This window comes from Thunnus thynnus, chromosome 13 (assembly GCF_963924715.1).
Source record: "Thunnus thynnus chromosome 13, fThuThy2.1, whole genome shotgun sequence".
NCBI classification, from domain to species: domain Eukaryota; kingdom Metazoa; phylum Chordata; class Actinopteri; order Scombriformes; family Scombridae; genus Thunnus; species Thunnus thynnus.
In genome coordinates, this window is record NC_089529.1 from 17,117,183 (window position 1) to 17,130,219 (window position 13,037).

General features: G+C 40.0%; 1 protein-coding gene across 1 annotated transcript; it reads left to right on the top strand.

Moving 5' to 3' along the window:
* The first annotated feature begins 412 nt into the window (after positions 1-412).
* On the top strand, positions 413-10,296 carry LOC137195782 (prenylcysteine oxidase-like). Its single transcript, XM_067608397.1, has 7 exons — positions 413-755; positions 2,316-2,522; positions 3,337-3,511; positions 4,519-4,730; positions 5,319-5,459; positions 5,671-6,082; positions 7,032-10,296. Exons 1-7 carry the CDS (start codon positions 647-649, stop codon positions 7,279-7,281), a joined length of 1,506 nt encoding a protein of 501 aa, XP_067464498.1. The 5' UTR covers positions 413-646; the 3' UTR covers positions 7,282-10,296.
* The last annotated feature ends 2,741 nt before the right edge of the window (positions 10,297-13,037 follow it).

The window sequence follows — 13,037 nt, forward strand, 5'->3', positions numbered from 1 at the left end:
GAACATCTCACATCACACACACTTAACACTATTCTGCAAATATCGCTACGGGAAGTTATGATCCAGTGTGGAGAAAACAACTCATACCTATGTTTTTTTCATTTCATTTATAGAAAGCATCACTAACAACATACTGGTATGTGGCATTAATACATATTAAAACAAAACAATTTGGCATCATAATTAAATGAAGAACCTAAAGGACATGACTTTACTTTCAATTTGTTGATACAGTCACCATGGTAACAGGACAAAGGGTAAAGTAATAATAAATAGAAAAATAACTTAATATTTGCTTTATGTGCACATTTCTTATTAATAAGTTGGATAGGCTCCACTGAGGACGACGTGCTGCTGAGCGTACGTAAAGACGTCCATCATCTGCTAGCGCGTCTGTGATTGGTCGATGCGAGCCAGTTTTCCAGGTCACGTGATGTTGCCGGACGTGGACGTTAACGACCGTTATCACCACTCGATCTGCATCATCACCACCTCCACCATCATCATCATGCAGCCATCCTTTGTGTGCCACACGGAGCTATTTTAAAACGTAGCCTCGTTCATTTACAGCGACGTGTGAGCTGCTGAGCCGCCGCCGCCGGACTGCATCCTCCTCCCCCTGTTCGTCTCTGCTCCTGTCGCCGCTATGGGCGGCTGTCTGCTCCGTCTGCTCGCCGTCGTGCTGTCAGTCCTGTCGGCTGCGGGAGAGCCGGCGGGATCCGCTCATGTCGACGGAGCTCCGCCTTCTAAAATAGGCAAGACAGTGTTAAACATCTCCGTCAGACCTTCAATGTAGCCGTTTGCCTGCATGTACTGCGCTAATTAGCTAGCTCCTAGCAAACCGTTACTATTAGACATGTATTTATTCCTGAGTGTATTGTTACTGTATCTGCAGGTTAGCTGGCTAGCTCGCTGTTTGTATGGTAGCTAGATAATTGGAGGTCATTTTTACTCGATTTTACAAGAGATCCACTGTTGTCTCTTTTATCTAACATCAGCAGGAAGGAAATATATGAAGATAAATTCACATGACAGTGTGATTCAATGGCAGTCAGAGTTGTAGCTCTAATTTATGGGCCCCTCTCATCACCATCCTGTTTCCACCTAAGCTGTGTGTCCACCTGTTCACACTGAACAGCTCCCCTCCAACACATACATAAAAAGGCATAAAATTCTCTAAAATATCCTATTTTTCATCACTACAACTTCAACTACTATGCTGAATCACTACAACTCCTTTGATGTTATTTATTGAACTATAATTAAGCCAAAGGTATAAATATGAGCAACTTTAAACCAAGTCAAGTAACAGTTTTAAGTCACATTGCTTATAAATCACATTTAAAAACACACTACAAATTGACCAAAGTGCTTACAATTTTCAAGATAAGGATAAAAATCAGAAGTGTAAGAACAAGCAACACATGCTGAGTAATTCTGAAAGCAAATAAAGACAAATTGTTGTTGAGGCGAGACGTTAAAGTTTCAATTGTTGGGGCAAACCTAACATCAAGAGGGGGTCTGTTCCACAATGCAAGGGCCAGGACAGGAGCTTGCAATATAAAGACATTAAACAGTTAATTGATCAACTAGGTAGGGCACTATTTGATTATTGATTAATTGTAATTTTTCAAGCAGAGATTCCAAACTTTCGCTGCTCAGATTTGAGGAGTTGCTGCTTTTCTCTGTCATATATGATAGGAAACATGATGTCTTTGAGTTTTGGGCTGTTGGTTGACATTTTCTAGACAAAATGATTCATCAAGAAAACAAATGACAGATTAATTGTTAATGAAAATAATTGTTAGTTGCCACCCTGAAAGAGATGATAAACAATTAATCCTGAAGAGTATTACAGGAGGTTATGAATCACCACCTCTTGCCTGCATCAGTGAAGTCAGCTTGAAAGAGGAGAACCCCGTCATTCTGTGTTGAGTCATGTTATGGATACTGTTAAAGGTCAACGTTACGGTGGAATTTCAAGTGGGAAAAAAATACTCACAGAACCAGCAGCTACCCAAACTCTCCTTCAATGACACCTTTGTTTCTCATCTATATTCTTCTTTTTTAAAAAAAGCAGCAAAATAGTATTATTGCCTTTTAAACACTCAGTTGTAATTAGTTTATTTTCATCCATTTGAGCGACATGCATGTTTCGCAGTGAGTCTATGTAAGTTCTGGACTCTTAAAACACCACACAATGATATAAATAATTCTGTGTTATTGATGTTTATTGCTTCTGAGACTTATTTCACCTCCAAACTCTGCTCTCACGCTTCCTCTCTTGTCGTTTGCTTGGATCCTCTGTGCTCCAGCGGTGGTCGGGGCGGGGATAGGAGGCAGCGCCACTGCGCATTTCCTGCGCCAACACTTCGGCCCTGAGGTCCAAGTGGACGTGTTTGAGAAGGGTGAGGTGGGAGGCCGTCTTGCCACCGTAACTGTGAATCACCACGACTATGAGTCCGGAGGTTCTATCATTCACTCCCTCAACCTCCACATGCAGGAGTTTGTCAAACAGCTCGGTGGGTTTACACACACACACACACACACACACACACACACACTTTTAACTGCAAAGATGTGTGGAAGCATATTAAATAGACTTTTCAAAAGTGAGTTAAAACAAAAGCTCTCATATAACAGCAACAGAGCTGAGTCCCAGTCAAGCCTGCAAGTATCTGTTCAGGGTTAAAAACTAAGAAATAAGGTTTTCTTGTGGAAATGCATTATGTTTTTTGTATATTATGGACATCCTGTGTAAAGGAAATGAAGTAAGTGGTGAAGCAAGTATGAGCTTGATTATTTCATGCCTCCAGCAGATGTAAGCTGACCAGGCAGAGCAGTCATCAGTTAAGGAAGGTTTGGGTTTAATAAGCAGCCCCACATGTGTTTCTTTAACTAGAATACAAATCATAGTGGATCTGCATCCAGTATCCAGTGTTAGACAGTCAGACAACTTGACTTTTTACATGTTGTTATGATGCATTTTTAGCATGATATTAAAGCCCAGAAACTTTTACAGAATATATTAGATATAAATATCAGAAATCTATTGTTTATTTTTTATTGCATTATTGTCTTTATTAGAGACAAAGTGGGTGATGATATGTTACAAAGGTTCCCAGCTGATATTTGTTCTGTCTTAACTGGTGCATTGTAACCAGAAACCATAAGAAATACTTTAATAAGTAACTTTTCTGTCCATTATTCCTTTGATTTCCTCAGTAAAAAGAAACAGGTCCATTTTATTTGACTGCTGCTAAATACTCGTACATTGAAATCCTCCTCAGTATTAAATTCCTCCCTGTGTGTGTGTGTGTGTGTCTGGTGTTCAAGGTTTGAAGTATCGTCGCAGTGTGGCAGGGAAGACAGCGGTGTTTAACAGCGAGGAGGTGATTCTGGAGGAGACGGACTGGTACCTGCTGGACCTGTTCCGTCTATGGTGGCGCTACGGCATCAGCTTCATACGCCTGCAGATGTGGGTGGAGGAAATCATGGAGAAATTCATGAGGTGAGCTACAAATATATTAATGCTCTTTTTGTGTTTTAGTCTCATTGAAGCTGCTTGGCTTGACATGCCAGTAACTTGACATGATGTAACTGTGGTGCAATTAAAGCCTGATTTATGCTGCTGTGTCAGAGTATGATACCTTTGTCCTGGTTGACATATCTTTGTAGGTTTGTAGAGAGTCCCAGCTTTAGTTTGCATCCCTGCACCTCTTCAAAATGATATGTGATGGTCTGCCTGGTCTTCATGTTTTGCAAGTAGTGTTATTTGTAAAGTAATTTCCAGTTTATTCTGTCTTGCCACCATTGTTTTCACTCCATCTCAAAGTGAATAATAGGCTGTAAAATCAATTACTTCAGGTATAGGGTGAAAAACACTGCTTTCTAATGTTGCAGCCAAATGGTAAATGCTGAGCTATTTTTTTTCCCTACTCGTTAAACATCTGCAGCCGTAATCATTGTGTATGACTTTTCAAGCGCAACCATCTGCCTGAAATTTCAAATAAACAAAAACTGCTTTCATTCTCCCGACAACAAAATAATAGAGCATAAAACCACAAAATTGATATTGCAGTTTCACTTCATCTTTGATCAGGTAGTCCTGTTTTTAGATATCAGGGTGTCTTAACTGTCAGATGTGGCCAACACATCAAGACTTTTGGCCCAGATACATAATCTTGACTCACTTCCTGCTCGAAACATGAACCAGGCTCAGATTTGCACTTTACCCCTTCACCGACATCTATTTCCTCTCTCAGGAAATGATTTTATCTCTGCATCACTTTGTCTTTCTTTCCTTCCTGTATGTTGCTTTCTGTCATAGTTTGTTTTACTCATCCATGCTAAATCAGACTTTCATTATGCACCTATAACTGCAGAGAAACGTCTGCATATCAACGTCAAGCAGGAAGGACATTTAAAAATAAAGGGAAAAAAATTAATTTAGTTATTTATGTTTTTAATGATAATAAACACATTTAAATTGATGAATTGTGTGTGTATATATTGTAGGATCTATAAGTACCAGGCCCACGGCTACGCCTTCAGTTCAGTGGAGGAGCTGCTGGACTCTCTCGGGGGGAGTGGCTTTATCAACATGACCAGAAGGCCGCTCTCCGATTCGCTGCTGGAGCTGGGCGTGTCGCAGCGCTTCATCGACGAGGTCATCGCGCCCATCATGAGGGTCAACTACGGACAGAACGTCAGCATCCCTGCCTTCGTAGGTCAGACGAGTGAGAAGACATGAGCAGTTGAAAAAGAGGGAGCGAGGAGTAGGAGAGAGAGGGGAGAGAGAAATGAAATGAAAATTCGTGCCAGGTATAAGCGGAACATCAGCGTCCCTGCAGGATGTAGGGTCAGTAGAGAGCAAAGGAAGAGGAAGGAAAAGGGAAGTGGTGAGGAAGGGAGGAGCTAGGAGTTGAGAACAGAAGAGAGGAAAGCAAGGTGAGAGGAAGGGATGGCCTGTGGAAGCCAGGAAAGTGTGTGGGCAGCTGATAATTGTTTATACCTCTTGGCACTGTCTGTTGTTAGTGAACTTGTATGTGTGTATGGTCTGTTATAGGCTATTTTTAGGGACAAATTTCAAGAGTTAAGACCAGTTAATTGGGGAGCCATGTCCCCAATTGGTGAAGAAGCAGATTTTTGAGTCATTGGTTGAGACTAGGGTAAAAAGTTAGGCAAGTAGTGATTTGTGGTTAGAGTTAGGGGTAAGGCTGCAGGAAATGAATGTAAGTCTATTTAATGTCCCCAAGAGTGACCATGATCTGATATGTGTGTGTGTGTGTGTGTGTGTGTGCGTTGGTTTGTTTCAGGCGCGGTATCTTTAGCTGGTGCCCAGAACAACCTGTGGGCGGTGGAAGGAGGCAACAAGCTGGTGTGTTCTGGCCTTCTGAAGATAGCCAATGCTAACCTGCTGCAAGCACAAGTCAACTCCATCTCCCCCGTCTACTCTGGTACTCCACCCAGATGTTGTCTGAAGCTCCAGTAGTGCCACGCTGTCATCTGTTTAATGATGTGTACCTGAAATGTCCCAGTTTGTAAAATACTGTGAAAACACAATAAAGAAGGGCTTCTAGATTATATCTGCTAGTAGATATCACTGAGCTTGTGTAGATGGATTTGTATCTGAATCATTGACATAGACTTTGTATATTTGCTCTACAGGGGAGGTGGTCCAGTACCAGCTGAACTACACCACAGCAGCAGAAACAGGATCGGAGCTGTATGACATTGTAGTCCTGGCGACGCCGCTCCAGGCCAGCGTCAGATCTGGAGTGGAGTTCCAAGGTTTCACGCCGCCCTTTGACCAGCTCACCGGCAACTATCACAACACTGTAGCAACCATCGTCCACGGTTACCTCAACACCTCTTTCTTTGGTTTCCCGGACCCCCGTCTATTCCCCTTTGCCAGCGTCTTGACAACTGAGACGCCCAATCTGTTCTTCAACAGCGTGGCTAGTGTTTGTCCCGTCAACATCTCGGTGGGCTTCCGGCGTAAGCAGCCGCAAGAGGCTGGAGTCTATAAAGTGTTCTCGCCACAACCTCTGGACAAGGCTCAGCTCAAAATGCTCTTCAGGTCAGCTGTTTCCTTCCAAGCATTTAATATTTATAGTTTTGATCAGGCCTGCAACTAATAATTATTCCCTTGATCGGCTTCTGCTACATTTCTGGATTAATCATTTAATCCATAAAATGTCAGAAAACAATGAAAAATGCCGTCAAAATTTGAGATGTTCAAAATTTTTAGCTGACCATCTGTACTAAACCAAAAAATATACAATTTACTATCATATAAGCCTACTCACTTTTCTGAATTTGTTTTTTTGGCATTTTTGTTTAAAAAATGACTTTAACTGATTCTCAAAATTGTTATTAATTTTCTGTCAGTCACCTAATCATTTAATCAACTAAAGTTCTAGTATTGACCAACAAAAACAATTATTCTACAGACATTATGTTCATTTTGCTAGCAGCTCTGTGAGACTGAACTTTGCTTTGAGCTAAATGCTAACGTCAGTATGCTAACATGCGCACATTGACAATGCTAACATGCTGATGTTTTTAAATCAAGAATATAATGTAAAAAGTAGTGATGTTAAGCATGTTCACCCTCTAAGTTTAGCATGTTAGCATAGCACTAAACACACAGTACAGCTGAGGCTGGTGGGAATGTCATTAGTTTTGCAGTTATTTGGTCATAAACCCAAAAAATATTGGACAAAGTGGAATTTTGCAGGTGGCGCTAGATGAAAAGTCAACGGATCACCAGTCATGAGGATTTATTCTCAGGGGATCATGAGTGTCAGTAAAAAAATCCACAGCAACCCATCCAATAGTTGTTGAGATATTTCAGTCTGGAATGAAGCGGTGGACCAACAGGACACATTTCCATCTCTATAACTAAATGTTTACTAATCCATCAACAGCCATGCAACAGTTATTAAACTTGATGATAATGTGCTATCATAGATTTTTTTAAAAAAAGGCAGAATAAGAATTTCCCTCTTTTAATGTTTCAATTTTAGGTCGTACTACTCAGTGCAAGTGACAGAGTGGCAGGCCTACCCTTGTTACGGCAGCAGCCAGGGACTGCCGCCCGTGGAGCTCCACCCTAATCTCTACTACCTCAATGGCATCGAGTGGGCCGGCAGCGCAATGGAGATGAGCTCAGTGGCTGCCAAGAACATCGCCCTGCTGGCTTATCACCGCTGGAACAGACAGACGGACATGGTGGACCAGAGAGATCTGATGCACAGGATCAAGACTGAACTATGACCTGGTCAACTGAAAGCCAAAACACTTAAAGTTTGTAGCTTATACGTCATCATATAGCTGATGTGGTACATCCAAATTCTTAACTGCACATCAAATATACTGTATCTCCTGCTGAATCCTTGAGCCAGAAAATAGCCACATCCAAGTAATTTATTACCTTTGCTCCATCCATCTGACCTTATACTAAAGGCAGGGTCTCTTTGCATTAACAAAGAGAAAAACTAGTAAGCATCAACTTAAACTAAAACAGTTTGTTTGCACCACAAAAGACAATTGTAGTAATGCGTTGTCATCCAAAGGCCAGTTTTGCTGTCGTTCTCTGCGTCAGCGACATTGTAGATAGTCGGGACGTGTTGCAGTATTGTTTGGGGATTGACTACTAAGGCTAATTGGTGGTTTCATCCAAGATCTCAGCTGCTGGCAGCTTTTGTTTGCCAAGTAATACGGACGCCAAGCAACCGTGGAAAACACTAGTTAATATTTAAACTTGGTAGAAAACAAATGGACTGCTTTCTTGAGTTGCATGTGGGTTGTACCGATCACTGGTACTGCTCTTTACTGTTTTTTTTTTTTTTTCCAGCAGCAACAGCAGGGATGATTTTACGTCCGTAATGTAAAAAAAAAAACAAAGCCAAGACCTCAAGGATTTAAGATTCAGAGCATGAATTAGACACTTTTAAATGGCTGCTTTTTGTCTGCCCTGTAACAGCTTTATCTTACCTTTAAGGCACATAAACCAGCGCTCTGTTGTCTAATCAAAAACATTGACAGCACTGCTAATCACTGTCTGTATATTTAAACTGTTAATGGACTTGCTGTCCATGTGAACTTCTCCAAGGAGATCTCATTAAAGTAATCTCAGTAGGATTTTTTGTAAATTAATAAAACCATTATTCAGTGACTCATGGTAGTGGCCACTGGTGCTATGCTCTATTGCCCCTTTCATCAGACGATTTCATTATCTCCCCTTCCTGCGGCTTTTGTTGCATAATCCAGCGGAAAGAATCTTTTTTCGGGGAATGGAGCCAACAAGCCTCCCCGCTGGACCGAATAAAAGCAGAGGACAGCTCTGTGGGGCAGCTGGTGGTGATGATGGTGACACTTTTTTCCCCTTTTCGCTCAAGCCCTAAAGCCTCGTTGAGATCCTGCTTTTTAAAACACACATACGAGGAGAGAGTTGGACGTTCGCTTCCAGAAACAGCAAGTGCTAAAGAGCCACCACTGACTTTTGATTATCCTAATAAGACTTACAGAAATGCCTTCTTTTATTTATTTCTAGTAGCGGATTTGGACTGTAAAGTATTTCTCGATCCAGAAAAAAAAACTTAACTGTTGTCAACTGGAAATCTTGTGACTCCAAAGTGCTTCGGTTGATGGATAATGTGATTGTGTCATGTGATGAGAAAACGTCACAACCCTTTGATCTGATGGCATTGTTTCAAAGCCCCATGATGGCGTCAGAAATGATGGCGGTCGAGCTAAAATGAAGGCTGTTTGAACTGTCGACTTTTTTGAAATTCAGGGTTTTCACTTAACTCCTGTATTTGTTTTCTTGTATGTGGAGTCAAATATTTGTAGTAATGGTCTCATATGATGTGCTATAAAACAGATTCACCTGGACTGATCTAGACTAATGAACTAGTTCATAAGTGGGGTGAACGTTATGGAGCCATCTTTAGGATTGGTAAACTCAAGGACAACTCACTAGCTTTTTTAGACAGCTAGCAACCTTCAACTGTATCACGTGGTCTTCATCATCAGATGGAGTTTCCTCAGTTGTGTTGAAGATAGATTTGTTGACATTCAAGCTTCTCAGACTTGCAGATTTCTCGTCTGTGTTGCCTAAAACAGTTAAGCACAATAAAAAACATGTGATATGGTTGAAAGCTCCTGATAAACCTAGTAAATGCACCTTGAGTTGGGAGCTACTATTTCCAAGGACAAGTATGAGATTTTCATGCCAACATGAACAAGAAATCGTGAAAGTGCTACGGATGAAATTACATATCCAACAGATCTCTCAGCTGGTGAAGAGTCTGGATTGTTTAGTCAAACTATTAACAAGATCGGAATGAACTTGGATCTTTTCTTTATCTTTTGGATATTTTACATAGCGAGTACAGGTACAGGGAAAAGTAAATACAATAGGCTCTATTCATAGCTGAAATAGCACATTTGTGCAACATAAAGGTACAGTCTGTGCAAAGAGTGTTGGCTATGTTAGGAACCTCTTCTCTGCATTTGTATGCATAACGCATTGCTGTATTTTGTGTTATTTTAAAACCATTTTGAGATTTCTGAGAGAGGAGATCATCTTGACTGCTACAAATTTTCCAAAACATGCTTTTATGAGTTCAATAACACAAAAGGTACAGAACATCATGTTACAGTTTAGGTGCTTTTAATGTTCATGGTTCATGTTTGTATAAAGTAACAGGAAACTGTGCATGATCATCCTCAACTCAAGGAATAGTAGTTTGATTATATATATATATAATTATATAATATAAGATTACTTTTGTGACAGTCACCGTGTAGGAAGAGACAGGAAACATGTTTAGGATTTGAGAAATGTCCGCTGGCCAGACTCAAACCAGATGTTGTGGTTTTGTGGTATTGACCTTAACCATTAAGCCACCAGGGCGCCCCCAATAGTTTGACAAAATTATCTTAACTCAAGGTCCACTTACTGCCTCTTTGCTGAGCTTTCAACTGCATCTCACAATCCTCATGGACAGTCGAAAGTTATCATGGACTGATAAACAGAGAAACTGCTGAAGAAGATCATGAAATGTGACTTAAAGCAACAGAAAAAGCTAGAAAGTGGACCTACAGTAAAGATTATTTTATTAAACTGCAGATTCTCTAAGCTAACTACTGTTGCTCTACAAACTTCTGTTTAGTACAACATACTGTACTGTATTCATCTGCCTGATGAACATAACAATGCAGCTATTTATAATGAATGATGTGTATTATTCTGCCTGTTGAGATAATAAAAGGATTGACCAGTTTGCCTTGATTTTATTTATTTTTGTTTTTATAAAGCGTACTAAAAAGTCCGCCTCTGATTTACCACAGGCATTCAGGTTTCATTTCCTGTCCATAAATAATTGCACAGAAGAAAAATTACTTTTTGAAAAACTACCTCTAAGCACTGAAAAAACAAATCTTTTTTTCTTGCTTCATCTCATATTCAGTCATCTGAAGTATAATTTTGTTTACTCAAATGGGAAGGAAAGCAGAAATAGTAAAAGTATTAACATGTCACTAACAGAATGTCTGGTGTTGTCGGCTGACCGCCCAGAAACTTATGCTGCAGTTGTTCCACTGGATCATTTATAATTTTTGGTTTATGGTTTTATAAATCAGATTCATGCAGTTCAAATGACATGCTAAAGCTTTGTGTCTGTGATGGCAGTGAAACTACTTATTTACACTGAATTATGTATTTTTTTTCTTTGTTGTTGTTTTTTTCATTGACATCTTCATGCCCTGAACTTAGAGAAGTGACCATATCTTTATGAAATCCCCTGAGGTGCTATCAGTGTCCTCTAGATCACAAACTTTTGTGCAAGGACCCCAAAATGAAGTTCACTAGACCCTGGACCCCATTTGCTAAGATTTAAAACTGATTTTTGCTTTTAGTAGTGGATAAAGATCGTTTCACCATCTTGTGGTTTAAATGATTTGAAATATATTCTGTATGTTCCTGTAACCCATTTAATAACTAATTTGGGAGCCGCTGCATTAGATGCAAAAGGAGCCGTCCCAGGATTATACCACTGATTTATTTTACAGGATTTAGAATTATAAATGGAAAACTTTCAAGGAAATGAAAACCATCAATAGGCGTACAACAAAGCTCTTCCTCCTCCCCGTGGTAGCCTGTTGATAATAATGTGGTGTATAATGGGCCCTGTGTCGTCTCCTCTTGGCTTCATAGCAGCAAGACGCTAATCACAACGCTGATAATACAATAAAAAGGGAAACATTCAAGCATCCCAAGACTCAAAAATATGATTAAATCTGGTGCAATGTGGGTCACTTATGATTTTTTTGCTTTAACATCTCTACTGTATGATGTTGATGATGATCATACAGTCACACAGGTCTAACTGTAGTTATACAATAATAATAATATAATAATGTCATATCTGTGTTCATCAGAAATCCTGAAAAATGTTACTGAAATTTGAACAATCATAAAAAAATATTATTACCATTCCCCCTGTAAATTTTTTTGTTATAAATTTGTTTTTTTTAGTTTGTTTTAATTTAATCCAGTTTATATTGCTCAAGCTCCCTTGTGAGCAGTCTGAAAGCTAAAAAGTTGAGTTTAAATTTTCAGTTACACGTTATCAGGTTTAGTTTTTCTTTTAAACATAAGACATTATACAACTGTTTCACAGGTTGAGCAGTGCTCCTCAAGAAGAATAAACTCGGTTTCATGTGTAAAATCGGTGGAATGCCCCTTTAATTATATTATATTGTGTCTATCGTTATAAGCTTTTAACTGCGTCTCACAGTCTTCGTTTTTCAAATGGTGCCGGCTCAGGTACAAAGAAGCCATTCACATCAGACCACCGCTGAACTGAAATCCCCCATATACATGACATGATGGTGAGATGTGGCTGAAAGCTCCGAAAGTTGGTAAGTGGACCTTTGAGCGTAGATTATTTTGCTACGTACTTTTCCCAAAAATCAAGCTCCATGCTCACATCCTGGTGATGTCACAGGGGTTATCTCAGCCTGAGCTTGGAAACTTCAAATTTTTTACAGAAAAACAAAAGATGTGGGCATTCACCATGCATCGGGAGTCTGATGAAAGATGTTACCAAGTTGCATTATGGGAAGTGTAGGAGCCAATGTTTTCTAAGCTTGACTCAGCATTGAGGTATCTTGGCAACTGCTGCTTCAGTTTTTACCATTTCTGCCTCTCAGAAGCCCCTCATCATTAAGAAAGTGCAGAACTAAATCATTGGAGTTCCCCATTTCTGCTCTTTTAATATACATTTTCACATCTCTTGAATGTCTTGTTTGTTTTGCATATTATCTCACATGCACTGTATGAAACTCATTATAACGACACTGTTGAAAAGCAAAACACAAGACTCTTTGGGGTTTTCACAGAATTCACCAGGCGTCTAATCACACTCGAAGCTCGGAAATTCCCCAGAACTCACACACACTTACACACAAACACGCTCTCAGTATTTCATTTCATTCTCTTCTCTCTGATCCTGTCCCATCCTTGCCAGTCTGGCAGAGCTCTCTGCAGGCCGTTTGATGTGTGTGTGATCTGTTTACTCAGAGACTATTAGATCAACTCGGCGGAAGCCTGTAGGGCTGCTGTGTTCCTGCTGCCACCAGCTTCAACTGACCTAACAGATAGACAGAAATATAGACAGAAAGATAGAAAGAAAGGAGCCTCGAATGATAGTTTTAGAGAAATATTCAGCTTCTCACTCTCTGTTGGCTGCGTTAGAGGTCGTGGGTTACTCTGAAAGTTCCTCTGTCTTGTGATGTTATTTTCTTTCACTGGCTCTGCTGTGGCTGTTTGGCCTGAAACAAGGCAGCTTTCAGAACCAGTACTGTGTGAACACCCGTGTAGAAGTAATACTGAAACAGAAAGTGCAATGATGTTTCAGTCTCTCTCTCTCTTTCTCTGTGACCGTTCTTTCTCCAAACACTTCAATTTGACCACTATTACTAAAGTTTAAATCATTTGTTTTAGTTTTTTTTTGAAAAATGTT

What these genes read in the sequence shown, in the direction of transcription:
- LOC137195782 (XM_067608397.1), top strand. Translation starts at nt 647, where the DNA reads ATGGGCGGCTGTCTGCTCCGTCTGCTCGCCGTCGTGCTGTCAGTCCTG. An exon ending in GGAGTTTGTCAAACAGCTCG is followed by an intron (nt 2,523 to 3,336) that starts GTGGGTTTACAC and finishes CTGGTGTTCAAG; the next exon opens with GTTTGAAGTATCGTCGCAGT. An exon ending in CATCTCCCCCGTCTACTCTG is followed by an intron (nt 5,460 to 5,670) that starts GTACTCCACCCA and finishes TTTGCTCTACAG; the next exon opens with GGGAGGTGGTCCAGTACCAG.